The sequence below is a fragment of the Elephantulus edwardii genome, unplaced genomic scaffold (assembly GCF_000299155.1).
Source record: "Elephantulus edwardii isolate Elephantulus edwardi_28Jun2011 unplaced genomic scaffold, EleEdw1.0 scaffold00072, whole genome shotgun sequence".
NCBI classification, from domain to species: Eukaryota; Metazoa; Chordata; class Mammalia; order Macroscelidea; family Macroscelididae; genus Elephantulus; species Elephantulus edwardii.
In genome coordinates this window covers 8444322-8470380 of record NW_006399822.1, presented here as the reverse complement: position 1 = coordinate 8470380, position 26059 = coordinate 8444322, and the positions used below count along the sequence as shown (strand labels likewise).

The following is a 26059-nucleotide window of genomic DNA, read 5'->3' as shown; positions in this document are numbered from 1 at the left end:
TAGACTGCACTTGATGAACCATGAAACTCTCCTCCAAGGAAACACTCTTGTTGTGTCATTTGCTCTGCTTCCATCCCACACCCATTCCTCAGCGCCCTCCATCCGATCTTGTATCCAGTGGAAATGACACAAATGTTTCCGCAATGAATTTTGTCTCTGTGTTTGGAGTGTTCATCTTCCTAAGAGGCTGCCAGGCAGATGCCATTTCAAGCAGAAAACCTCATTTCTTCCTGAGGCGGGTTTTTGTAATCTCCTGGAGTTTATCTGTTGACTCTCCTGCCTTGCTTTTGCAAAACCTCTAAGAGATTTCTCTATGGTGTCATCTGTAATTTAGAAATGACCACTGCAGTCACCAAGACGTGATAAGACCTCTCTGTGTTTATTCCCTATGCTGCCCACCAGCCTCTTGTCCGTCCATGCTCAGTGGCAATGGCCTCTGAGCAGCCAGCACCCTGCTGGCCAACCTGCAGCTCTAGGAAAAATGTCAGGCCTTCCATTCTGCATTGCCAGGCCACTTTTATTTCCCAGTGCGGATTTGTCCCACGACTAGGCACGTTTTGTATTTTAATCATGCATTCTAAAAAACAAAACAAAACAAAACAAATATGCATTCTAAAACCTCAAAGCTGCTGTGAAAACCTACTTTGTGGCACTAAACTGTCATCAGATGACAGAAAGATAGGAACCTTTTCATAGATGCCCAGCTCAAATCATCACAAAGTAAAACATTGATATATGGCTTTGTTTAGAAAGTCTGCTTCTGGGAATTTGTTAGGAAAAGAGTAGATCTTAAAATCTGTATACACACACACACACACACACACACACACTACATGTATATACACACACATCATATATGTGTGTGCATGAAAATATACATACTACATATACATACATGAACATATACATGCTCTATATATACAGGGAGAGTGGGAAAGAGCAATTTTAGTAACAGAAACCCTGGAAATGACAGAAAATAAATGTCATTTACAACCAAAACCATGGTTGATGCTTTGTTCTCAGTGGATCTCATCTTGCTGAATCCTCCCAGTGACCCCGAGGAGGAGGTCCTCTGTGTCCATGTTTTCATGGATGAGAAAGCTCAGGCATCCTAAGTGTAAAAACCTGGTTTGCAGAACTAGTGAAGGATGTAAGGATGTGAAGACCGCAGCCCTAGCAAGGGGAATGGGGATCTCACACACACACACACACACACTGCTAATGCCTATCGGTTAAAGAGAACAAGGTTGGAGCTCTCTTTAAACCACCAAGCAGTTGTCGTGACATTAACGCCGTCTCGCACGTCAGGGAGTAGAGTGGTGCCTCACAAGGGTTTTTGTGGCTGATTTTCCAGAAGTAGATCACCTGGCCTTTGTCTGGAGGCTCCTCTGAGCAGACTTGAACGTCCAGTCTCTCATATATCAGCCAGTCACGTGGTTCACTGTATATACTAATCGGAGGAGAAGAGGTCCACTGATGTCCAGTTAGACATTAAGTTGGACATTAAGTGTAACAGCACATGTTAATAAAAGCCCCACCAGAAGGCCTGCTTGGTTTTGTCTGTGTAGGAAGGCTTGGCACCAGCTGTGCCTGCTATCTCTGCGGTTGAGGGATTTGTGGGACTGGACGGGACAGTCTTCACTTTGTACATGAACCTGTTGTACATTGTTTGGCCTTTTATTGATAAGCCTGGTTTATTTTGTTTGCTTATGTGGTGATTAAAGATACATTTAAATGGCCAACGACTGCTCAATGAAGCCATGTTCTCTCACTAGACCCCACAGGCAGCCGCAGCCTGCAGAGCTTTGCTGGCAGGCGGTTCCTGGTGACTCTCCTGTGTGGTCGGGTGGAAAATGTGCTGTGCTGCTGACCTAAAACGGGCACTTGACATCTGTTTGGTCAGGAGCCTAGAAGGAAAGGTCTGGTGATCGACTTCCAAGAGAATGTGCCAATCTTTTGGAGTGTGGCTGTGCCCTGATGTCTGTGGGGTCCCGGTGAGAGGGTGTCGGCTCAGTGGCACCTGGTCGAGACTGTGTGGTGGTGGCGGCTGCCTGTGCATTGTGGGAGGAACAGTGGTGTCTGCCAGCGTGCTGCTCCTCCTGGGTAGGACTGTCGACAACGTGAGCAGGTAGCCTTTGCTGTTGTTACGTGGTCTCAAACTGGCTCCAACTCAGAGACCCCAGCACAGCAGACCAGAGGCCTGCCCAGGTTTGCCCCCTCTCAGGGTGCAATGTGCCTAAGCCCACGTTGTGGTTACTGTTCAGACCATGTTGCTGAGGACTTTCTCCTTTCTGCCCACCTGTCTGTGCTTCCTGAGCCCTTCTTGATTAGACCCTGCTCCCTTCAACCTTTTACAGTGCCCTTCTCTCTGTTCCTCTGATCAGCTGCTTTAACCTGAGTATCTCTCAAGCTTCACAGGTCCTTCGCCTAAACCAGAGAGGGCACATCTTGTTGTATGGCTGGTTTCCACTCCTTCTGTTCTGTTTCATGGATATTCATGGTTCTGTCACCAGGTAAATGACAGGCGCGGGATCTCTGTGTTTCAAGCTGTACCTCTTTTTGAACCAGAGAGATACAAGTTGCTGATTTTTCTTACTATCAGCGACTTCCTCAAAGTAGGGGAGTTCCACTACTTAACAAGTTTCATTAAGAACACAGCTATTAAATATTCAAATATATAGAAGGCTGTTCCTGTGGAGAATATAATTATACAGTAAATTAGCTGATGTCCAGTATGTTGCCTTTTAAGCACATCTTTGATGTTTCTAGTACTTACAGAAGATATAGGGCGTGTTTATTAAGAGTCTTCAACTGTGTATAAAACTAGAGCAGTCAAAAGTAATGGTGTCTGCTGAAGGATTCTTTATCATAAGAATTTACCTTTAGTCATCTATTATTTATTTCAGCTATTTTATATGCCATTATAATAAATATTATGACAGAGAAAGCTTTTATGCTTCAACTTATTGTACTCCTCTTTACTTGCTTGCAACCCTTCAGGAAAATGTACCCTCGCTTTACCTCTAGTTAACGTAAATCATTGCTTACATTAGAATGAAAAATTCACTCGGGGGGAAAAGGCTCTTTTTTCAATAGCATGGCATAAATGCACAATCATGTTTACTGTCAAACCTTGGTGTCACTCAATGTCCTTCCTTAAACCAGTTTTAAGCCGCACAGTAAATAATACATTGCATGAGGAAAAACTGGAAGGTTTTTGAATATTTTCATTCTCTCGTTAGTTTCTGGCAAGATAGGCATTTTTTTTTTTATTAATCCAGAGTGCAAAATATTGCCAATTACTGTCTAAGCACTTTTAATAGTTTTGCTTTAAGTGGCATGCAACTCATATAGCAAATAAAATAACTTGTTTCTGGTGCCGTTTTTCCTTGAATTGACCTCAGAATTACCTATAGAGACTGATACACTTCTTTTCAAAATTGAGTTCCAGCAGCACAAGGCAACATTTTCGACCTGTGTCTAATGAGGAAAGAGCCATCAGATTTTACTCAATAGGGCTGTTTGTATATTTCTGGGAGGAGGAGGCCCAGGAGGGATGTTTCTTTGATGGGAGGGATGTTTCTTTGATGGGTGATAGCAAGTTTGGGTACAACAAACTCAGCCCCCATCTTTGAAGGCTTTGAAACAAGCCAGGGCTTCACTGGGGATCATGTTGGCTTGCTTTCTCTAATTTAAAATGCTGAATCTTCTCTAGGAACATTTTTCCATTTAAATGCACTATAATGAATAAATGACAAAAAAATCAAACACAAATCCACTCATTGCTTTCAAGCTGATCCTGACTCATGATGCACTCTATCTCGTATCTTTTCCGCATGGCGCAGCTGGTGGATTTGAGCCATTGACCTTTTGGTTAGCAGCTCACCGCACAACCCTCTATGCCCCAGTGTAGTGTTAGGTGCCCTTGAGTCCACTCTGATTCACATCAACCCTAGGAACAGTGAGTCACTGCTTTGCCAGATCGTGCACCGTCCTAGTAGTCTTCACCATGTTCCACTGTTGCAGACATTATCTCAGGCCATTGTGTTGTCTGTATTTCATTGACCCTCCACTTTTCCTAGTATGATGTGTACCTGAGTATGCTGTTCTGCTGTTGTTAGGTGCCATTGAATCAAGTATGACTCACAGTGACCCTAAAAACAAGAGATCTGAACCCGTTTTTCTCCTGTGTCATCCTCACCATCCCTGACACGTTGGAGTCCTTTGCTGCAGTCAGCATGTCAGTCCTCTTGTTGGGAGTCTTCCTTCATTTTGCTGACCCTCCAAGCATGTTATCCCTTTCCAAGGAATAGTTCCTCCTAGCAACATGTCCAAAGTATGAGGGACGAAGCTTCACCATCCTTACCTCCAAGGAGCATATTGGTTGCACCTTTTTCTATTGGCAGTCCATAGGATATTCAGTGCTCTTCAACACAACTCAAAGATTCTTCTTCAGTCATCTGCATTCACTTTCCAGCTCTCAGATGCTTAGAAAGTAATGGAAAAGACCATAGTGTTAATCAGGTGCACCTTAGTCTTCAAGCTGACATCATTGCTCTTCAGTATTTTGGGTAGGTCCCTGACAGCAGACTTGTCTGTAGCAATGCACCTCCTGATCTCCTAACTGCTAGCACCAGAGATGTTGATTGTGAATCCAAGCAAGACAAAAATCACTGACAGTTTCAATTCTTTCTCCATCGTGATAAATCCCTTTGTTTTCTTGCTGTTGGGATGTAATTCATACTGAAGGGTGGACAAGTGGTTCTAGTTCGGCGCCGTCACGCTGACTGCACCTCACGGTGACCCTCTGCACAGCTGATCCTGGACCATCCTCCTGATCTATGCCGTGCTCAAGCCCATCCATTGCAGTCATGATGTCACTCTGTCTAATTGGGGACCTGCCTTTCCATTGCTGACCCTCTTCTTTTCCCTGCATGACACCTTTTCCCAAGACTGGCGACACCTGCCAGCCTGTCCAAAGTATGTGAGGAAAAAATAAATGCAGCAGATGGGTAGAGCTGCAACGGAGGCTCTCAAGCTCTCCCAATTCCATGTGACAGAGTCAAGAAAGACATTTCTCCAGGAAGCGTCCTGTCAGGCTTTGGGCTTGGCTGAAGTTGGGCAGACATCCAAATGGAAGGGTTGGAGCCTCCGCAGGATGCTGGTTTGAGTTGTTGGGGTGAGCGAGATAAGTGACACGGTAGAGGCAAGCACAGGCTTTCACCAGCAGAGATGCAGCCATCCAGCCCATGCCACCATTAACATCACTTAAGTGAAACCAGGGAAATTAGCATGGTGACGTCCCACATCATACTGGATATGATGGATTATTAAGCGGGTTGAGTTAGATCCCTACTGCAGTGGAGTGAGTAATGCCATGTCAATAATACACTCAGCACCAGTGTCTCCTGATGTTATAAATGTGACAACTCCTCTTTAGGTTCCAGAAGGAAAATCGGGCCTGAGCAGATGTAAAGTGGAGGGATGAGAGACATCAGCATAATGCAATTAAGGCCCATTGGATTAGAATTTGCAAGATGCCATTAACAATAGCTGCAAATGTAGATTATAGCCTTCTCTCTTTCACCACTGTGCCTCTCGTACAAATTCTAACCACGTAAAATAAATATCAGGTAAATAGACGTAGATAGGGATATATCGATGGTGTTAATTTCTTTATGGCCTCTTGGTATTATGTGTTGAGCTATGTGGCAGTAGTGATGGCTACAGAACAGCCTGGCTTCTTGTTGCGCGTGTGAGCTTCAAGAGCTGTCACTCTCTCTGGCTTGCTAGCCTGGAGCTGTGTCTTCCTGCTGTGCCATCTCATCTTGGACAAGCCTCTGTCTTCTTGTCTGTACAATGGGGGAAATAGCTACTCCCAAATGTTTTTCATATTACATTAAATTACAAACAAATGTTACAAAAAAAGAACTCATTGCCATCAAGTCAGAACTGACTTACAGCTGACTTTCCAGTGGGTTTTAGGAGGCGGTAGATCATATGAGAGGAGATTGCCTGTCTGTCTCCCATGGAGCAGCTGGTGGATTCAAACTGCCTCTCTTTGTGTTGGGAGCGCAACTCCTTACCATTACGTCACGAGAACTTCCTAAATGAAAATTCAGTAAAGCATATTATTGGTGTTTTGGGGAGGAAATGAGGTTCCTTTTGTTGCCAGTTCTTGTTGTCGTGTACTGTTGAGTTGAACCTGACCTATAGTGACCCTCTAGTGGGTTTTCAGGGGCAGTTAGTCACATGAGAAAAGATTACCCATCCTTCAGTGGAGCAGCTGGTGCATTTTGAACCACATGCCTTCAGGGTTGCAGCGCAGCTTCTTACCACTAGGCCACCAGAGCAGTAAATATATGCAAATGAGAAGTTTTGTTTGTGTTGATTTTTTTTAAAGGAAAATCAGAACTTTTTCTAAATTCAGTAGATGCTGTCTGTTAATATCACCTTCATGCACAGCAGGCACCTTCATACGTGTGGACACGGGACAGAAGTAAAGCAGCCCCACCCACTGCTGTCACCTGATTGACATACAGGGACAGGGACAGACTAGAACTGCCCACATGGCTTCGGAGACAGCCAGTCCCCATAGAAACATATTACCTCATCTTTCTCTTGCAGAGTGGCTGATGGGTTTGAACCACCAACCTTTTGGTTAACAGTAAGCCCTAATGCACTGTATCAAGAGAGTTCTTTGAGATGTACGCACATAGAGCTAACCTTTGGCAGCAGCAATTCCAGCCTCAGCAATTACATAGGAGACCCAGTGATTCACACCCTGGCCCTTTGCATACTGTGTACTCATTGAGTTTGGGAATTCTCTGGTGCCATGTTGCCAGAGGATTCAGTAACCTGCCTTCCTCCGTCATAGGTCTGCTTGTCCAATGGAGAAGAGCTATTCAAGCTTTTTATGAAAAGTTATTTGTGTTCATTTTCTCAAGCAGAAAAAGTAAGACCCACAGTTACTGATATTTATTGGTAATAAAAAACAGTAGACATCAGAGTTTAGCAGAGACCTCCAGTAAGATGGTGATGACAGAGATGATTTGTTGGGATCAAGTATGTATCCCATTCCTCATGTATGTCATATCTGATCTTTAGCCATGCAGGGCCAGCACTGCTGTGCCCATTCATCTGAGAAGTGACTGAGACCCCCTGAGCATTCGGGTCACTTCCCTGCATTCACATTGTGTGTGCTGGGGCCACGCAAAGCATTGACTCTGAGACAGCCTGGCTCTTCTGTCAGCTGAAGATGAAGGTATTTTACAGTGTCACCATTTAAACACTGCACGATCCCCAGGTGTCTACTCTGGTTTCGGGCCGTATCCCATCTCAGTCACACTTGGCTCTCTTGGTCACACTTGACCTTTACTTAGTGTACTTGTCTTGCCAATCCAGAGAGCTGACTGTGCCCACCCCTGGCCAGGACCTGTCACGTTCCAGGCAGCTGATTCTGATGCTTCTTGTTGTAGGGCCGTGCTTTCATTTATGCTCATGGGACAGCTCTGCATATTGAATATGACCTCAGAAAACTCACCGTCACATCATAGCTGATCCTCCTGTGTGTTTCTGAGGCTGTAAACCACACAGAAGGAGACTTCCCATCTCTTTCCTGAGGGGCCCCTGGTGGATTTGAACCATAAGAGTCCCTTGGTCTTTGGTCATGTCACCCTGTGAACTGAGCTACCAGAGCTTGTGATGTGCACACCTCCTGTGTGATGTAATGTCAAGGATTGTGGATAGATATGGGGCCTTTAAGAAAGATAAGAAAAAGAGTTCGTAACACAGTTGGTGAAATCAGAACAAAGCCTACAGTCTAGTTATCGTCAGTTCCGGGCTTTGAGAATGTGCTGGGTGTAGTTAAGTACAATTATGTCACCATTGGAGGGGGACCGGCTGGGTGATGAGCATAGGAGAACACTCTGCACTCTCTTCTTGCCACTTCTTATGAGTCTGTATTTAGTTTAAAAGTAAATCTTCCCCCCCCCCAGCTCCAAGCTTTAATATTTAAAAGCCAGAATATATATCTGACACTTGTAACAATTGCAGCGTTTATACGTTGCACCTTTTGTACTTGTAATAAAAATGTTTCTGGTAAAAAAAAAAAAAAAGAGGTAAATAGGAAAGGTCCTAAGTTAAAATGTAAAAGATCTTTTAGATGAAGGGTGTGAGTCCCAGAGTCAGTCAGACTTGCAGGCAAGCACCCCCTGACCAACCCTGCCTCTGGTCCTCACATGACTCTCAGTAGTTCCCTCCTCCACCTGCAGGCTGCCAGCCACCCGGCCACCACATTTGCAGGCCCAGCGGATCTCAGGATAAACATTTCCCAGACTCTGCTACATGGTAGACAATCAGAAGAGCAGCGTCCTCTACATGCACATGTATGCGTGAACACACACTCTGATTCTAAGCGGCACTTTGCTTCCTCACAAAAGCCTCATATTTCAGGCAGGTCCTTTGTGTTTCTTGAGGTCAGTAGTTGAGACGGGAAACCTGATACCGAGGGCAGGCGGAGTACCTGGATAATGGTGTGTGGACTTGAGTCACTGCCCCCAGGAGCCCAGTAACCCACAGCTCCTGGATTAGTGTGCTCAACTCCTCGATGCCTTCTGACCCCTTGTTCTCCCTCGATGGGGATGTTCATGTTCTGTTCTTATTGGAAGTGGCAGCTCTGGGCTTTGTGTGGACGTTGAGGAGGAGCGCTGCTTTGCAAGGCCTTCAGTTGTTAGTGCACACACAGAGGAAGGTACTGGTGTCATGGCCGTGACATCGTTCTTGTTGGGACATGGCGTTGGGGTCACCATCTGGGAATGTTCTCTTTTGTTTTAGGAGGCCAGTTGGTGTATGCATTTTTCTAGTATGTAGCCAGCATGTCCCTAATGTTCTCTGCAGGGAGTCTGTAATGATCTTTTCTCATCCTTCACAGCCCTCCCTAATATCACAAAGCTCTGATTTTCCTCTTGGGATGAACCCATATTTCTGTAAGACTCTTGGTCAGTGGGTAACATCCCCTGAGTGAAGATGGGACAGAAAAGGGAGGTGAAGGTGAAAAGCTCTATCAGTCACTCATCTGGAGTGTTCGATGGTGAAGTCACTATGTGAGTTAAGACTTAGTGTGACTGATGGCCATTGCAAGGCTTGGCACTTGGAAGACATGTTTAAACACAGCTATGTGAGGGAGCTCTGGTGACCTAGTGGCAAGAAGCTGCACCGCAATCCCAGAGGCATGCAGTTCGAATCCACCAGATGCTCTGCTGGAGAAGGAGGGACAGTCTCCTTCCGTACCAGTCAGATCCAATTTGATGGTACACATACAAAAAATAATAAAAATAATAAACACAGTTATGTGGACATAGAGCATGTGGGCATTGCTCCTCATCAGGAGGTCCTCACCTCGCGCCTTCACATCCTGGAGGTGAAGCCCGGTGTGACCTCGTTTCGCACCTTCACATCCTGGAGGTGAAGCCTGGTATGACCTCGCCCCGCACCTTCACATCGTGGAGGTCCAGCCCTGTGTGACCTCGCCTCGCACCTTCACATCCTGGAGGTGAAGCCCCGTGTGACCTCGCCTCACACCTTTGCATCGTAGAGGTCTGACCCCGTGTGACCTCACCTCGCACCTTCACATCCTGGATGTGCAGCCCGGTGTGACCTCGCCTCGCACCTTCACATTCTGGAGGTGCAGCCCTGTGTGACCTCGCCTTGCACCTTCACATCTGTTGTCTTCCATTCTTTCCTCTCTAGGATGAGGGACGTGGCTCCGCGTGTCTGTAGATCCTCCAACTCTAATGGTCCCAGAGCTCAGGAAATTCACTTATTGGCATTTGTCTGTCTTTCTACCTTAGGCAAATAATCCCCCTCCTTCTCCCTGAATCTGATGGCTTCGGAATTTATTGCTTGTTCTCCAGGAACAGGGCTTTCCGTTTGTGTGGGTCAAGACTTACTCTTGCCTCTGATGGGTGTTAAAGCCTGGGGAGGTTGTTTGCGGGCATGGTGTAGTCTGTTAGGAAACACGAGCTGCCTCTTTGGGGGCCAGGGCGTCAGTGATTGCGTCCTCAGGGAAGTACCGTGGACAGGGTCAGCTCTCCTCACCACTGCGTCTCCTGTATTGCCAAGTGCCTTTGGGTTTCCAGCATTAACGATTGTTTTCAGACCCGTCTTCAAAGGTGCCCCTGGGTGGCTCTGGACCTCCAGCTCTGTGGTTAGCAATCGGAGAACCCAGCGCCTCTGAACTTGAGTGTGCACACACAGTGCAGTCATTTGGCATATCTTGTATCCTGCTCAACACCCTTCCTAGTGGGGTGATGGGTGTTTAGCCACTTATTCTTAACATTGTGTGAATTGACAGTTCATATTCATTGTTTGTGAACAAGGAAACCGAGGCTGGCATGATAAATGGCCCAGAGTCACACAGCTGGCATGTATTCTGTGTGCCCTGGCTGCCTCTGCCCGAAGCTTGCTGTAAAAAGCTGAGCACTTGGGTTGGAGTCCAGGACTTACGGGACCAAGATGAACCAGTGTCACTAACCGTGTCGTCGCAGCTTGAATCCATCCCTGAGTGAGGCCTGGTTGGAGGACGGTCCCCACAGTACCATCTGCATCCTCCTCACAGGGTACCACATTCTCCATCGTCTCACTTCAGCATCAGCATCGCCACCTGGACAGGATTCCCCATGCCGATCATCTGGTATATGGGGCTCTTCTGATCTCAGCAGCACATGGGCTTGTAGCCTTAGCCCTTTGTTCTTCAAGTAGCTGGACCTAAGAAGTGAAAACATTCCTTCTTGTACTCCATAGTCCAGCCAGACTTAACAATCAAAGTACCTCCACAAACCCCTGGTGCATTAGAAATGCATCCTCAAGATCTTCCCAGAAGACTGCCCAGAGTCTGTCCAATAGGAGGTGATGGGATGGCCTCTGATCCACAGGAGACAACTTTGGTTTTGATGTCACATTGACTTGGAGTCCACCTTTGTCCATGCCCTTCTTAACACTGCCATTTCTTGTAAGATACAATCATGGTGTGAAATGGGGACGGTACTCCCCATCTTTCTCTCATCACAAGGGCCAAGCCAGCCTGTGGCTGTGAGAGACTCTGAGAGGATGACTCTGACATCCTTAGAATCATGGCTATCCAGCATGCCCCACTGGCTACGTCTTAGGAGCTATGAAGCTGTGGTTCGCTTTGAGGGCTGTTGTTCAAGGACGTTTGGCACAGATGTTTCCCGTTTTATTTGTACTTTCTAGAAATAAATTGCCCTTCACTTTTGACATGGACTTGGCAAAGTCATACTGGGATGTGACCTTCTGAGATTAAAATGTTGCCCATGAGCCAGATTTGATGCTCTAATCTCTCTTTTTTAGGGTGAGGACTGAGGGGAGAGAGGGTTGGCATGAACACAATTTGGAGCCCCCTCTCTGCTGAGCCAAAACAGCAGAGCCCCTCCTGGGGAGTCAGCATCACCCAGGCCCTCAGCTCTCCCGGACTTGGCAGTGAAAGGCCCGCTCCTCCACTCGTTGGGATGATTTATATTCTCTCTGGGCGTCTAATATTAAACAGGGGAATTCCAACATGTTCCATAGCACATTTACTGTAACTCGATCCCATGCACTGAACTCGCTGTTATTTATCATTTCTCTCCCCCCTCTCATTCCAGCATAAAGCCAAGGTGGAAGCAATGACCCTGGACCTCGCGCTGCTCCGTAGCGTGCAGCATTTCGCCGAAGCGTTCAAGGCCAAGAATGTGTGAGTGTTCCAGGGGCGGATTCCAGACCATGATTTCTCGCTCTAGTAATGTCTTTATCAGATGAGCACAGCTGGGAGACGGCAACGTGGTTGCCTTGTCTTGGCATCCGAAGTGGAGGGACACTTAGAGCTTCCCTGCTCAGATGTACCGTATTTCCCTGACACTGGGTCATCTCTCATTATACAGTGCGTCATCAACCTACTAACAGCTTCCTACGCAGGGGGGTGGACATAGGGGAGCGTAGCAGAACACTACAGAGCACCAATGACTGTGGCTAGCAAACGGCAGCCCGCTGTGGGATGCAGCCTGACTACAGATATTTCAGCAAAGCATTCCCACTGCTGGAGGGTCCGTTCTGACTCATGGGGACCCTCACCAGGTTGCCAAGGCTATAAATCTTAAAGGGAGGAGACTGCACCTCTTTCCCCCTGCTATGGTAGCTTCTGACATTTTGAACAGCAGCCAGTGTATTTCTGTTGTTATGGTTAGGTGCTGTCGAGTTGAGGACGACTCATCTACCTATGAACAGCAGCTCTGAACCCTGTCCTATCTAGTGCCATCTTCACACTTCCTGACATACTAGAGCCTATTGCGATAGTCACCGTGTCAGTCCACCTGCTTGAGGGTCTTCCTCTCATTCCTATTCCTTGTGTAGCTCTCAGATGCATAGCAAGTGATATGAAAGACCATGGCCTGAATCAGACGCCCAACTTATAAGGCCTTATAAATAAAGTTGAAAAAATGTATCTCACCCTGGAGGAAAAGGGTGCTTTGTTGCATGTGAGAATCGGTGACCTCTGTTACCCAGTACGATGGAGGGGCTGGGACCTGGAGCAGGCAAAGTCTCTCTTTCTCCAGCCTCTCATGGTTTCCTCTGGTCCAAGAACAGCATTTCAAAACTCGGGCTCATGCACGTGGGAAACGTCCTCCTTATGTCCTCTTTGTCCACCTCTCCAGTTGTCTGAAGGAGAAAGCTTTCATGAGTGGCTGGTGTATTTTCATATTAGCTGTCTTTCCAGGGGAGAGAGGACAGGCCTCAGCCCCAGAGCCCTCAGGGTCAGCCTGCATTGGCTAGCTGCACTAGGAAATGATCGTATCTGATTTCCAAGTGTTTGTTTTTACAGTTAGCTGTTAGAGAACCTGACGTCCGAGGACAGTGTCTCCAAAGATACTGGTTCATTTACGTTTCCATTTTTCAGTTATCCCCCCTCACCCAATTCATTCACTTAGTTTGTATTCCTCCGCTGTCTCTGGAGTCCAGGCACCTTTCTAGACTCTGGGAGGAGAGCAGTGGTCCTTGGCAGCAAGTTACCCTCATGCAGAGCCTGCTCTCAGTGGCCAGCAAGGAGTCTTTTGTTGCTAACAACTCACTTCCCCATAGAATCACTTCATTTGTGTGTCTGTGTGTGATTGTGTGAGAAGGAATAATAATAACTGTTATCAATAACTGTAACAACAGCAGTTAGTGAGTGCTTCTGTGAGCCACACATTGAGGCCGTTTGACATGCATTTTCTAATGAAAGAAATCTTAGGATTGATGCAGGTGATATGTCCATTATACAGAGGCAGAAACTGGCTTTGGAAGGTAAAAGTAAGATTGTGAAGCTGGAAAGGCACATGACCAGTGGATTAAGGGTCTAAGGTCCGGGCCTTCTTTTGGTCACCAGGTTATATTGCCCTCCATTTTCTCTGTTATGGAAATGGGGACTTGGGGGAAGTGAGCAACCTTCCAAGGGTCGTTGGGAAGGGTGGTGGGTTCTGATTCTTTGCTCACTTCCTAATACTGTGCTGAGATTCATCCAAGGTGAGAGGCCATCTCACGTGCTCTTGACATGCTCCTAAGAGGGTTGTACCTGGAGAAGGACATCGTGTATGGTAATTTACAATGTCATTGAATTAGAAGAGACCCTCAGTGGGATGGGTTGACAGTGGCTGCAAGAGTAGACTCAGACCCAGGACTGTGAGGGCAGTGCAGGGCCTGCTGGTGCTTCATAGATGGGTCGCTGAGTTGGAGCCAACTCTGTGGCACCTGATAACAAAGACAGAGCTGCTCTGTCCAAGCCCAGCCACAGGCCTCCGGCTGCATGGACGTGTGAGCCATTCTGCTGGAGAGGGCCAACGGTGACACACTAATGGGATCCTCTTCCCAGGCTCACAGGACCACTGGCTTTGAAGCCATCAATCTCAAGGGCCTTTTATTATCACTGAGATCAAGGTTGGTTTTCATTTTTGTGCTCCAGGTTCAGAAAGGGGTGGTTTTCCTTTTAGAACAACTCCTTAGTGCAAACCCTTCTCTGCATGTCTCAGGAGAGCGCCGCACCATATTTTACATGCCTGGGGAAACATTGTGGAGGTGAAAATACACACATACTAGAGGGTATACTTTTACTTTGAAATTCTGCCAGGGAGAAATCTCTCTAGGACAGATGGGTGACAGTTTGGTGTTTACAGGTCTTTAGGTTCTGAGAACTGTCAGAGGTGAATGCACGTGTTAGTGATGCGGCTGCCAAGAGAACACACCAAGTTCTGTGCTATCACCGCCTCCCATCTTCAGATGTTAAACTTACCTTGTGTGTAAAACACAGTGATGGATGAAGGAAAAGTTCCCAGTTCAGAGCCAAGCTCTTTCCGTGTTGCTGAGCTGAGCAGAGGGGGGAAAAAATCCTTGCGTTAGAGTTCAGTGTGGATGTGTCTGTTCCATTCACCTTCCAGAGCCAGCAGACAGGAGAACACGCAGCAAAGTGACCAGGCCTCTTCCTCCTGTGTGTGTTCCCTCAGTTCATGGTCCCTCTCAAGTGTGCTTGCCCACACTGGGACAGGACGGACCTCTCATTGTGCTTCCTTGAACGGAAACAGTAGCTCGAAGCAGATGCTCAATGCAAGCACTCAGGGAACATGCAGCTCATCTCTCTGCAGGCCCACCTTCCATCTGCCCTTCAGGGCCTGGGAGCAGGTGTGGGTCAGCCTCTCTGATAGCTTCCTCTTTTGTGGAGGGTGGGGCGTTGCTATTTTTGAATTAAGGTCTCCGGATGGAACAAATAGTTAGCACTCAACTGCTAATCTAAAGATTAGGGGTTACCCAGCAATGCTACAGAAGAAAGAAATTTCTGCAGTCTTCTGAAGTAAAGGTTACAGCCCAGTGATGTAGCAATAAATAGAGTCCCCGTGTGTTAGAATAGACTAGACATAAAAAGTGTGAGTGTGTGTTTTTTCTTTTAAAAATAAGCGCTGCTAATATAGATTTTAAAAATTACAGCCGCTGCCTGGTTTTGGTTTTTGTTTATTTTGTCCAAGGGACTGTGCTAAACATTTACACACATATCTTCTTTTTGGCTTTTACAGTAATTCTTATAATTATTGGCTAGTGATGATCATATTTTCACATAAATAACACTCACTTTCTATGTTTATTTGCCAAAGACTTTCCCCCCCACTTCTTACAATATGTAAAAAGGGAGTGAATGTTTAGCAAACAGTCATAGATGGCGCATTTTATTTGGGGGGAAAAAAAACCCAACCAGCTTTGCAGTAAAAAAGCACGAAACACAGAGAATCTAAGTGATTTTATTTAAATGGGTAAATGAGCACTTTATTTAAGTGATCAGCTGGGGATCCTGGATTTAAACTTGTTGTTAGGTGGTAGTGTTCTTAGGTGCCAGTGAGTTGAGAGCGACTCACGGGGACCCTGGTATAGCCGATCTGCACTCTGCCCTATGTTACGCCATCCTCCTCATCTCTGATAAACTGGAGCCCATTGCAGCACTCACTGTGTCAGTCCATCTCATTGAGGGTCTTCCAATTCCCAACAAAGGTGAGCTCACAGAATGTGGGTGGAATTTATCAAAAGGTATCATTCATATCACATACAAGCAAAATACTGCAGAAGGTCATGCAAAAACAGCTAAAATTGAACACTGAGAGGGAACTGCCAAAAGTTCAAGCTGGGTTTAGAAGAGACCCTGGGACCAGAGATATCATTGCTGATGTCAGATGGATCCTAGCTCAAAGTAGACAATGCCAGAAGAATGTCTGTTTGTTCTTTATTCACTCTGGGTGAATTTATTTTAGATTTGAACTCAAATCTGTCTTAATCTAAAAAAAGAAAGCCTTTGTTGTTTCTCCCCACACTTCAGTCGTGTATTTTTGTGTGTGAATGTCATTTTTGGCCACCTGCTGCTGAATGGTGGATTATTTTGACATTTGTAGTGACCACTGAGTCTGCTCTGACTCATGGAGAAAGTTGGCCTCATATTTGAGTCTGACTTCATGACTAATGCACCAGCTAGGTGGGTATCATGTCCCCTTGTTGACCATCTGTGTCACCAAATGAGATGTAATGCTCTCCCTTGCGATTGGCCCCTCTTGATGAGGGGTGTAAAACAAGCATGTATAGACAGTCTAGAAGTTTGCAAGTTCTGCTTGGTGACAGTGCTGATCTATAAAATACCTTCCATCACAGCCACAAATGAAGCACTCGAGGCATAAGACAACATGCATTTATATTCATGATCTTCCTTTACCTCTACTTTCCTCTCTGCCCCTCTTCTGGTTTATTCAAATCATGAATGAAATGAAACATGTTTTTAAAATATCTTTTAACCTGTTTTTCCCTTCCACGTTTTCTTTCCTGATGTATCCTATTTATTGGCATATGGCACTAACTTGCTGGTCAGTAGGCGTTCCCAGCTTGTGCTCTGATGACTGCATCCCTGAGGTGTCATTTAACAGGTTTTTGGGGTCTAATAAATTTCTTGTGACCTCATAAGAGGATTGTACAAAGACTTACCAACAACCTGCACTATGCCGATAGCACAACTTTGCTAGGACTTGAAGCACTAAATGAAGAAGATCAAGACTATAGCCTTCAGTATGGACTATATCTCACCACTGAGAAATAGAAATCTTCACAACTGGAACAATAGGCAACGATATGGTAACTTAAGTAAGCTTGAGATTGGCAAGACTTCAGTCAACTTGGATTCACAATCAATACCCATTGAAGCAGCAGTTAAGAAATTTTAAAAAAAATGTATTTTGTAAAGAGCAAAATAACCAGTTTAAAGACTAAGGTGTGCTTATTCACTGTTGGTGGGAGTGTAAAATGGTGCAACCACTGTGGAAGGCGGTGTGGCACTTTCTCAAAACGTTTCAAATAGAGATGCCATTTGACTCAGCAATTCCACTACTGGGAATATACCCCAAAGTGACCATAACTGACATCCAAGCAGATATATGCACACCCATGTTTATTGCGGCTTTGTTCACAATAGCAAGGAGTTGGAAACAACCTAAGTGCCCATCAACAAACGAATGGATAGAGAAGCTGTGATATATTCACACAATGAAATACTACGCTGCATTGAAAAACAAGGAACTCAAGCACTATTATACAAAATGGGTGACTCTTGAGGACATTATGCTGAGTGAAATATCTCAGTCACAAAAGGACAAATACTGCGTGGTGCCACTGTTGTGGAATGGGACTGACATCAGGGTTGGTGTAAGACTGAGAAAAACTGGATAAATTATGTATACTCCATTGAAACTGATGACAGAACAGTTTAAAAGCAATATATAATTGGGTATTATGGTTATGACAAGAGTCCAGAATGAAGGTTGCAGAGTGGGGTGTACTCGGGGCAGGGAGGGGGGGGATTGTAAATCAATGAAGGAATTTTACTTTTCAAAGAGAAGAGAAAACTGGGGGGGGGGGGGAAAAATACAACAATGAATGAATGGAAATCCAAAATCTCTGTAAATGTTCATGAAAATAAATATATTTTTTTAAAAAAAGACTAAGGTGTGCCTGATTCAAGCCATGGTATTTTTTATTATTTCCTATGTATGAATGTTGGATAATGAATAAGAAAGAGTAAGGGAGAATTGATGCCTTTGAATGATGGTATTGGTACGGAGAACTGATCATACCGTAGATTGCCACAAGACCAGACAAACATGTGTTACAAGAAGGGCAAACAGGGAGCTCCTTTGAGCCAAGATTAGTTCAACTTTGTCGCATATACTTCAGGCATGATTTCAAGAGGGTCAGTCCTCGGAATTAGGCATCATGCTTGGGAAAGTGAAGGGTCAGGGAAGGAGAGGAAGAAGACCCTTGAGGAGATGGATTGATCCTGTGACAGCAGCAGTGGATGTAAGCACAATAAAGACTGTGAAGCTGGCAAAGGATCGAGGAAGGTTCCAGCAGGTTAGGCATGATATCCTGTGCATTGGAATCAGCTTGACGGCACCTAACAAACCAACCACAGATTGCTGGTCTGTAGGTTGTTTCTGCCTTTGCATTGGTGATCGCATTTTTGTGGTGTCATTTAGCATGGGTTTTGGCCAGCTTTGTTTCCTGTGACTTGGAGCCTTGATCAAACGCATGTGCCACTTTGGGCAGGAGCATTTCACTAGTGATGGTGGTGTTATCCATCAAGAAGCTGTCCAGAAACTCAGCACACCCCTTCCCCTCCCTCTCTGTCTGCCTACCCTCACTTTCATCCGTTTAGTCCCCTATTCTCCACTCACTCTTCTGGGTGGTCAGCCCAGGAAGCTTCAGTCAGCTCTCAGACCATTCTGCCCAGAGGTGATGGTGGTGATCGGCGAGTGTGTCTTAGGTCAAATTATTTTGGGCATTACTGGAACTTTCCAAGCCCCAGCCTGTGGTAAATCCCAACCAAATTGAGTTTTGACGATATTTTTGTTTCAACTCTAAGTCTGGAGAACAGCCAGGCTCTGCACTGCCAAGAGGAGGAGGCCTCCATTCATGTACGAAGAGTCAGGACTGTTTCTAAACTTTCAGACCAAGTATCAGGGTTTTCTGAAAAAACAGTGCATGCTTTGTGGTGTACGTACCTACTTTTGCATCCCTGATTCAAGCTTTAGGAAAAGCCCATTTTGAGAGGCCCGGCACAGAGCTCTGCAAACGTGTTTCTCTTCCCTAGAGAATGTCTTATGATTTGAATTGCACGTATTCTGATAATAGATGGTTAGGAGCCCCATCCTTCAGTTTGAAAAGTTGAAGGTGGCACAAAATACAGGAAAGATGTTGGTGTCAAGTCATTTCAGAAACAGACTGAAGTGGATACGATACTCAAGCCAAAAGATATTTAGAAATTGACTGTGTAGAGTGGCACTCTTGACCATGAATCCCTGCCTTTCTTCTCTTCCTCTTGTCTCCAATGTACTGAAAGGAAACTAGGCTTTTGTTTCACTTCAAAATGACCTGAAATGTGGTGCTTAAAAGAAAAAAGTTAAAGTTAACAGTTTTCTACCCTTTCTTTTTTTAAAATATTTGATGTGGGAATTCTCAAGCCAAATTATTTCTTTTTGTCTTTTACCTAAATTGCTTTCAGAACTGGAATCTACTAATCTCAGATATTCTTGGCCTCTTACTCCAAACTTTGCAGTCTCAAATTCCTTGAGGAGAGTGAGTGAGCTATAAGTTATAAATAAATTCTAAATTTCTAGGTACAAATTCCCCTAATGGCTGATGGCAAATTGTGACTTAATCTTCTTGCTTCCTTTCTCTTTCCAGCTCAGTTTTAAGAATATAATTTTTTTGTTTTTTTTAAATTTTTTTATTTTGTTGTTTTTTGTGTATGTACCGTCAAATCAGATCTGACTGGTACAGAAGGAAATTGTCCCTCCTTCTCCAGCAGAGCATCTGGTGGATTTGAACCATGCACCTATGGGACTGCAGTGCAGCTTCTTGCCACTAGGCCACCAGAGCTCGCCAAGAACAACGTTTTAACCATGGCGGCCACATTGCTCCTTGAGCAAGGGTGCCTTTTCATTTGCCTGACATACATAGTGGTGTTTTGCTTTTCTACTCAGCATGAAAATGAAGAGATTTTTAACCGTAGTGAGGAGTCTAAAACCAGATATTTCTTGTGAATCTTAAAGCAAACTTAAATACTTAACAAATTAACTTGTCTTGTACCACACTGGTTAAAGCACTTAGCTGACAACCAAAAGCTTGCCTGTTTGAACCCACTAGTAGCTCAGCAAGAGAAAGATGAGTCAGACTGTTTCTGTAAAACTTGGCAGCCTTGGGAACTGTCTAGAGAGTTCTGCTCTACCCTGTGGGGTCTCCATTTATTAGACTTGGCTGTGTAGCAGTGGGGTGGGATTGGTTTACTGGAATACCAGGAGCAAACCTGGTAAACCATTCACCACCTTATGCCTCTTCTGGGTCCACCTTATAGTTGTAACAATCCTTGAGAAGTTTGGGATCATTTCATATGATGACCATCTTAAAAAATGCACCCTTGATAAAGGATAAATAATAATTATTAAATTAATTAGGGGCCTCTTTGCCCTTAACTTTGACAGGGGAAACATTTCAACAAAGCTATGCTGCCAAAATTGAAAGCCATCACTGCTCAGGAAGAAATGGGAATGTGTCTGAATTACCACAGCAATGTTTGAAAAATAAACCTGCTTGATTTCCCAACAGAATTCTAGGTTCAGACATCACTCTCACATTTCGTGAATTCAAAGTGATGTGTGTTAATTGAAGACACAAAGAACTTCCCTTCCAGGAAGAAATAAAAGCCACGCTCTGGAGGATAGAGATGCAGTTACTGTGTGGTTTCCTCCTCCCACTCCCCACCACCCCACACTATGCACTTAAGCTGATGTTCCGTCTTTAGATCCAGCAAATAATATTAATTGTGTTTGCTGTCGTTAAACAACCATCACTGGAAACATTACACAAGAGCGCAGGTCAGCAGACTTTCCTGTAAAGGGTGAGTTAGGAAATGATCTTGTCTTTGCTGATATCTTGGTAATCTTGTGCTGCTGTAACCGAGACCCCACAAGTTGATGGCTTCAACAAGCAGAGATGTGTTATTTCGCAGTTCAGAAGGCTAGAAGTCCAAGTTCAAGGTGGCAGCTCTAGGAGAAGGCTTTCTGTGCATCTCCTGGTTGTAGGAGTTTCTCAGAGCAGCAGCCTGGATCCGACGGATGAACTCTACTCCTGGATCTTCTTTTGTGGTGGTGCTGAGGTCTGCTCTTCTCTGCTCATTTCTTTATACTTTTATCTCTTGTAAGACAAAAAAGTGTGATGCATGCCACAACCCATGGAAACTCCCCAGACCTCGGATCAGAGCTGTGACCTGCATAAAGTTATTGTATTCCATCACCTAATCCTTTTACAAATGATTGATTGGCTCGTCATATCAGATTATGTCATGAGGGATGATTATATAACTGCCTTAATCCTGACTCATTAACATCATAGAGGTTAGGATTTACAATGTGTGTGATAATTACATAATAGAATTATGAACTAACAAAGTTGGCACCTTTTACAGAAACACAATTCATTCTTGACAGATAAAGGCTACCAAACCCTCTGGAGTCTGGGCCCTTCTCTACCTTCATCTGTGGTCATGCTCTCTTCATCCCATGCCCCACCCTCTCTCCTTAAAGAGATGCTGATAGACCTGTACCTTAGCCTTTGCTGTCATTGCTTCCCTCCTGCCTGCCTGTCATTTGACCAGGTGTGGCTTTGGGTCTCACCCTCTAGGAATACCGTCTCATTTCCTCTTCTTCCTGAGAGTTAAATTGACAATCACTTTTTGAGACATAAGCACCTCACTCAGTTATCATTGTAGGAATGATAGATTCAGATTCACTGCTCTTAAGTTTGTTCCAGTTCATAGTGCCCCTCCATCAGGTTTCTGAGGCTGTAACTCACAACAGGATGGGACTGTGCATCTCTTTCTCTCAGAGCTCCTGGTGGTATTCGAACCAGCAGAGACTCATGCAGCCTTTGGGCTAGCAGCATGACTCACTCTAGACTACACCAATATGTCTCCATGTTAGGTGTCATCAAGTTGACTTTGACTCCTGTAGTTGTTGCTGGGTACCATCGAGCCAACTACGATTCTTAGCAACCCTAAGAACAACGTATTTGAATCTTGCCTTATCCTATGCCACTATTACCATCTGATAGGCTCTAGCTTATTGTTATAGTCACTCTGAAAGTCTGTCTGTTGATGTCAGGCCATCGAGTTGAACTTAATCAATAGCAGAACTGTACCCTGCCCTGTTCTGTGACATCTCCAATATCTTTGAGCTCATTGTTGGAGTCATTGTCAGTCCATCTCATTAAAAGCCGTGATCTCTTTCACTGATCCTCACCTTTCCTGGCATGATGTCTTTTTCCAAGGACTGGCCTCTCCTAACAGTGTGCCCAAAACATGTGAGACAAAGTTTCACTCTCCTTAGCTTTCAGGTTGCATTTTTCCGATATATTTGTTTGCTCTTACGACAGTCATGGGATATTCAGTACTCTTAACACACCAACTCAAAGGCATCGATTCTTCTGTCATCCTTATTCACTACCCAACTTTCAGATGCATAGCAAGTAATTTAAAAGACCATGGGTTGAATCAGGTGCAAAACTGATTTCTTCTGTCTGATGTCATTGTTCCTTAGCACTTTGGAGAGATCCTTGATAGCAGATCTTATAACCTTATAACAACAGATAATAACCTTTCCCTATCCTCTACCATTGTCATGATCTCCAGCCCAGAGACATTCCCCCACCCCCTGTGTTAAACCAAATCCCAGAGAAGTCAAAATCTTTGTTAATTTATCTTTGTCTCGGGTCTAAGGTGCTTGACATAAGCCTCAATCTTTCTGATATTTGTAATCTTTTTTTCATTAATAAAAGTAAGAGATGATAGTGTCACTTCAATAATTTTTTGTGAGGATTAGATGGCATGTCTAGACACCTAGTGTCTGGTCCCATAAGCACTGCATATGTTATAACTTGTGTCTTTGTAGTTACTGTCATTATCACCGCCTTTTGCAGCTGTCACACTTACTGCCCCATGGTCTGTTCAAGGAGAGTTGGATGGTTGCATGGACACTTTGATAAGATAAAAAGAAAGGACAGAGAGAAGGGAAAAAGAAGGAAGGACAGCCATGGAAACACTCAGGTTCTGCTAACTGGCCTGAACTTAGCTTTTAAGGGACCAGTTCCTACTTTCAGAGTTCTTAAATTGACACCTCCTTGGGAATCTCTGTTGATGCAGTGATTAGTGCACAGGGCTGATCATCGGAAGGTTAGAGGTTCAAGTTCACGTTCAGGTTAGAGGTGTCTCAGAACAAAGACCTAGAACTCTCTGTTGCCGTGTTTGAGAAGAACATTGAACATGCCCTGGGCAAGAGCCCAGACATGTCTGTCTTGAAGACAGTGCCCGCACAGTGCACCTTAGAGGCAAGGATACTGGAACTTGGTCTCACATGCTCGGGGCATGTTGTCAGGAGGGACCAGCCCTTGGAGAAGGACAACCCGCTGGGAAAGGTGGAGGGTCAGAGAAAGCAAGGAAGACCCTCAACAAGAAGGACTGACCCCTTGACTGCAACAGTGGCTCGAATATGTCAGAGATCATGAGGGTGGCTCCGGGCAGGACAAGGTTCACGGTTGTTCTGAGTGGAGTTGACATGATGGCACCTAACAGTAACCACCACCACCACCACACGTGGATTTACTGGGAGTCAAGACCGCCTTTAGGAAAGCTGATTGGTGGGTTGATTTTGTTATGGAGGTCCTGGGAAACTTTTTTTTTTACATTTTCATATATTATTGTTGATAGTTTAGGCAAGAAGCAGAAATACTGCCTTCTAGGAGTCTATGAAAACATCTGTCTGCTCAGAGCAGACGTCCCAGTTGTGGATGTGCACCATGGGGCCAGGGTTGCCTGGCGTTGCTTGGTGTGGACCAGGGCTGACCACATCGGGCATCTTCTTGGCTCTACCTCAGAGACCACCCGCCTGGACTCCCATGCAGCACATCCAGGATGCTGGGGTTAGCACGCGTCCAGACTCAGGGTTTCTGTAAGACTTGGAGACGGCATCTCAGATTCTGTGGTTCGGAGTGAGATTTCCCAGCTTGGCCCATGAACCTGGCTTGGTTTTCTCCTGGTACCATCCTAACCACCCCCATTGTCACGTTGGAATTCTATGTTTACATAATTGGCATGTCGGGAAGTTGTGCTTCAACCACACATTTTAATAACATGGGAACCATCTCTTCCCTTCCCTCGCCCTCTCACCCCGGTAAATTGTGGAGAAGTTGATTTTTCTCAGGCTAAAAGCTTGAGTATCCATTTGAAATAAATCAGCTGCAGTTGCACTGTGGCAGCATGCTGAAAATCCCTCAGGAAGATTATATTTTTAGTAGAACTGCTTGTCGCCGCACTGGTTTTGGTACTGAAAGTCCTTTTCTTTGCCTCATTTTTGTGGGAATCTCTCTGTTGCCTTGTCAGAAGGGAAAATAGAATCGGGACCTCTCAATCAGCGGCCAGGTTCTCGGGCCGGCCTTTGGAGCTCTGCTTGCTGTTAGGTGTTCAGTCACCAGTTCACACTCAGAAAGGAGTTTGAGCTGACACAGTGCAATCTTTGATAAGCAAACACAGAAAGGAGAAACCAAGGCGCAGGGTTCCTGGTCGTCTCAGAAGCGCAGCTAGTGGCCAAGCTGACAAATTACATCACCCTGAGAGATGGATCTGCGCAGAATGTCTCTGGCCCAGAAAAACAGTGATGCCTCAATATTCCAAATTGGATCCCAGAACTCCCAATAATAGACCGTGGTACTGACTGCCTGACTGGGCTACAGATAGAACCTGCTGGGGATCTTTAAAAGCCACCACTGCCTGGCTACTGCCCCCCAAAACCAAAAACACCAAGAGTGGCTGGTGGATGGATTCAAACCAGAGGCCTTTGGTCAAGCAGTCTGATGTGTTATACAACACACCACAAGGACACCTTGCCTGCTCCCCTGAGCTGTCCTGATATAATTGCCCTGGGAGGTGATGTGGACATCGTGGGACTTGGAAAACCTCACCAGGCAATTCTTCTTCTACAACGTGGGTGAAAATGTGTTACGTGGAAGAAGACACCCCACAGGAGGTTTGCTTTTGGACATTTCTTGTGAATGAAGCCATACACAATATATACGGCCCTTTGTGTCAGATTTCTTTCACTTAGCGTATTTTCCAGGTTCATCCATGTTGCAGAATTCTTACTGGTTGTTTAATGAATATCCCATTGTGGATATACAATCACTTGTTTACCTGTTCATCAGTTTCATCAGGCATTTGAGTTCCCACTTTTTCACTCTTATGAATAAAAATCTCCATGTACAAATTTTTGTGTGAATACATAGTTTCAAATCCTTGGGTATAAGTTTAAGGCCACTCTAACACCCCCGTAATCAAGTCTGTCCTCACGCATGGGGACCTCTTGCCTCTTTTCGAGACTATAAATATTAATGGGAACTGACTGTCACATCTTTCTCTTGTGGAGTAGCTGGTGGATTCAAACCACTGACCTTTTAGTCAGCGGCCCAACATGTAATCCACAACAGCACCACCACAGTTGTCCAAAGCCAAACCCTTGACATTAAGATTCATTAACCCCTGACATTGGCGTTAATTCTGATTCATGGGTTTCCAAGGCTGTAAAGCTTAGCAAGAGAAAACTTTCTAACTATTCTCCCTAAGAGTGGTTGGTCCAATTGAACTGCTGGTCTCTCTGTTAGTAAGTTCAACACATAACTCACTAAGAGTTAAATATGCTCATGAACCTCAAGCCCATTTCTAGGTGCTCAGGAATATTGATAGTTACACTAGTTTAATAATGGTTAGGGACCTCTCTAAAGTACTGAAGAGCAATGGTGTCTCTCTGGAGACTAAATTGCATCTGATACAGGCCATGGTCTTTGTAATCACTTGTTATGGATCAGAGAGTTGGACAATGACTAGGGAGGACAGAAGGAGAATTGATGCCTTTGAGCTTTGGTGTTGGAGAAGAGTATTGAGGGTACCATGGACTGCTCAGAAAACAAACATATTCATCCTGGACAGGGTTAAACCAAGCTGCTCCTTGGAGGCAAGGATTCTGAGGCTTCGTCTGACATACTTTGGTCATGTTGTAAGGAGAGACTGGTCCTTGGAGAAGGACATCATGCTTGGGAGGGTAGAGGGCAGGTGCAGGAGGGGAAGGCCCTCTGGGAGGTGGATTGATTCCATGACTGGGGTAATCGGGATGGGTGTGTTGGAGATGATGAGATTGGCACAGGACAGAGCAGGGTTTAGGGCTGTTGTACATAGGGTCGCTATGAGTCGCAAGTGACTCGACGACACATAACAACAACAACAACAACAACATTGTCATGTACATGCTGTGAGATCCCAATAGCTGACCCTCCAGCAGATTTCTAGAGACTGTGAATTGTGTGAGAGAAGGATACCTGTCTTTCTCCCTGTAGCAGCTCATAGATTTAAACC

At 45.1% G+C, this 26059-nt stretch overlaps 1 protein-coding gene across 1 annotated transcript in view; it reads left to right on the top strand.

The window, feature by feature from the left end:
• WWOX (WW domain containing oxidoreductase) overlaps nucleotides 1–26059 on the top strand; it is a 1021576-nt gene that overhangs the window by 270341 nt on the left and 725176 nt on the right. The window contains exon 6 of the mRNA XM_006888814.1: nucleotides 11664–11752. Coding sequence (XP_006888876.1) covers nucleotides 11664–11752 — 89 coding nt within the window. The remainder of the gene's footprint in view (nucleotides 1–11663; nucleotides 11753–26059) is intronic.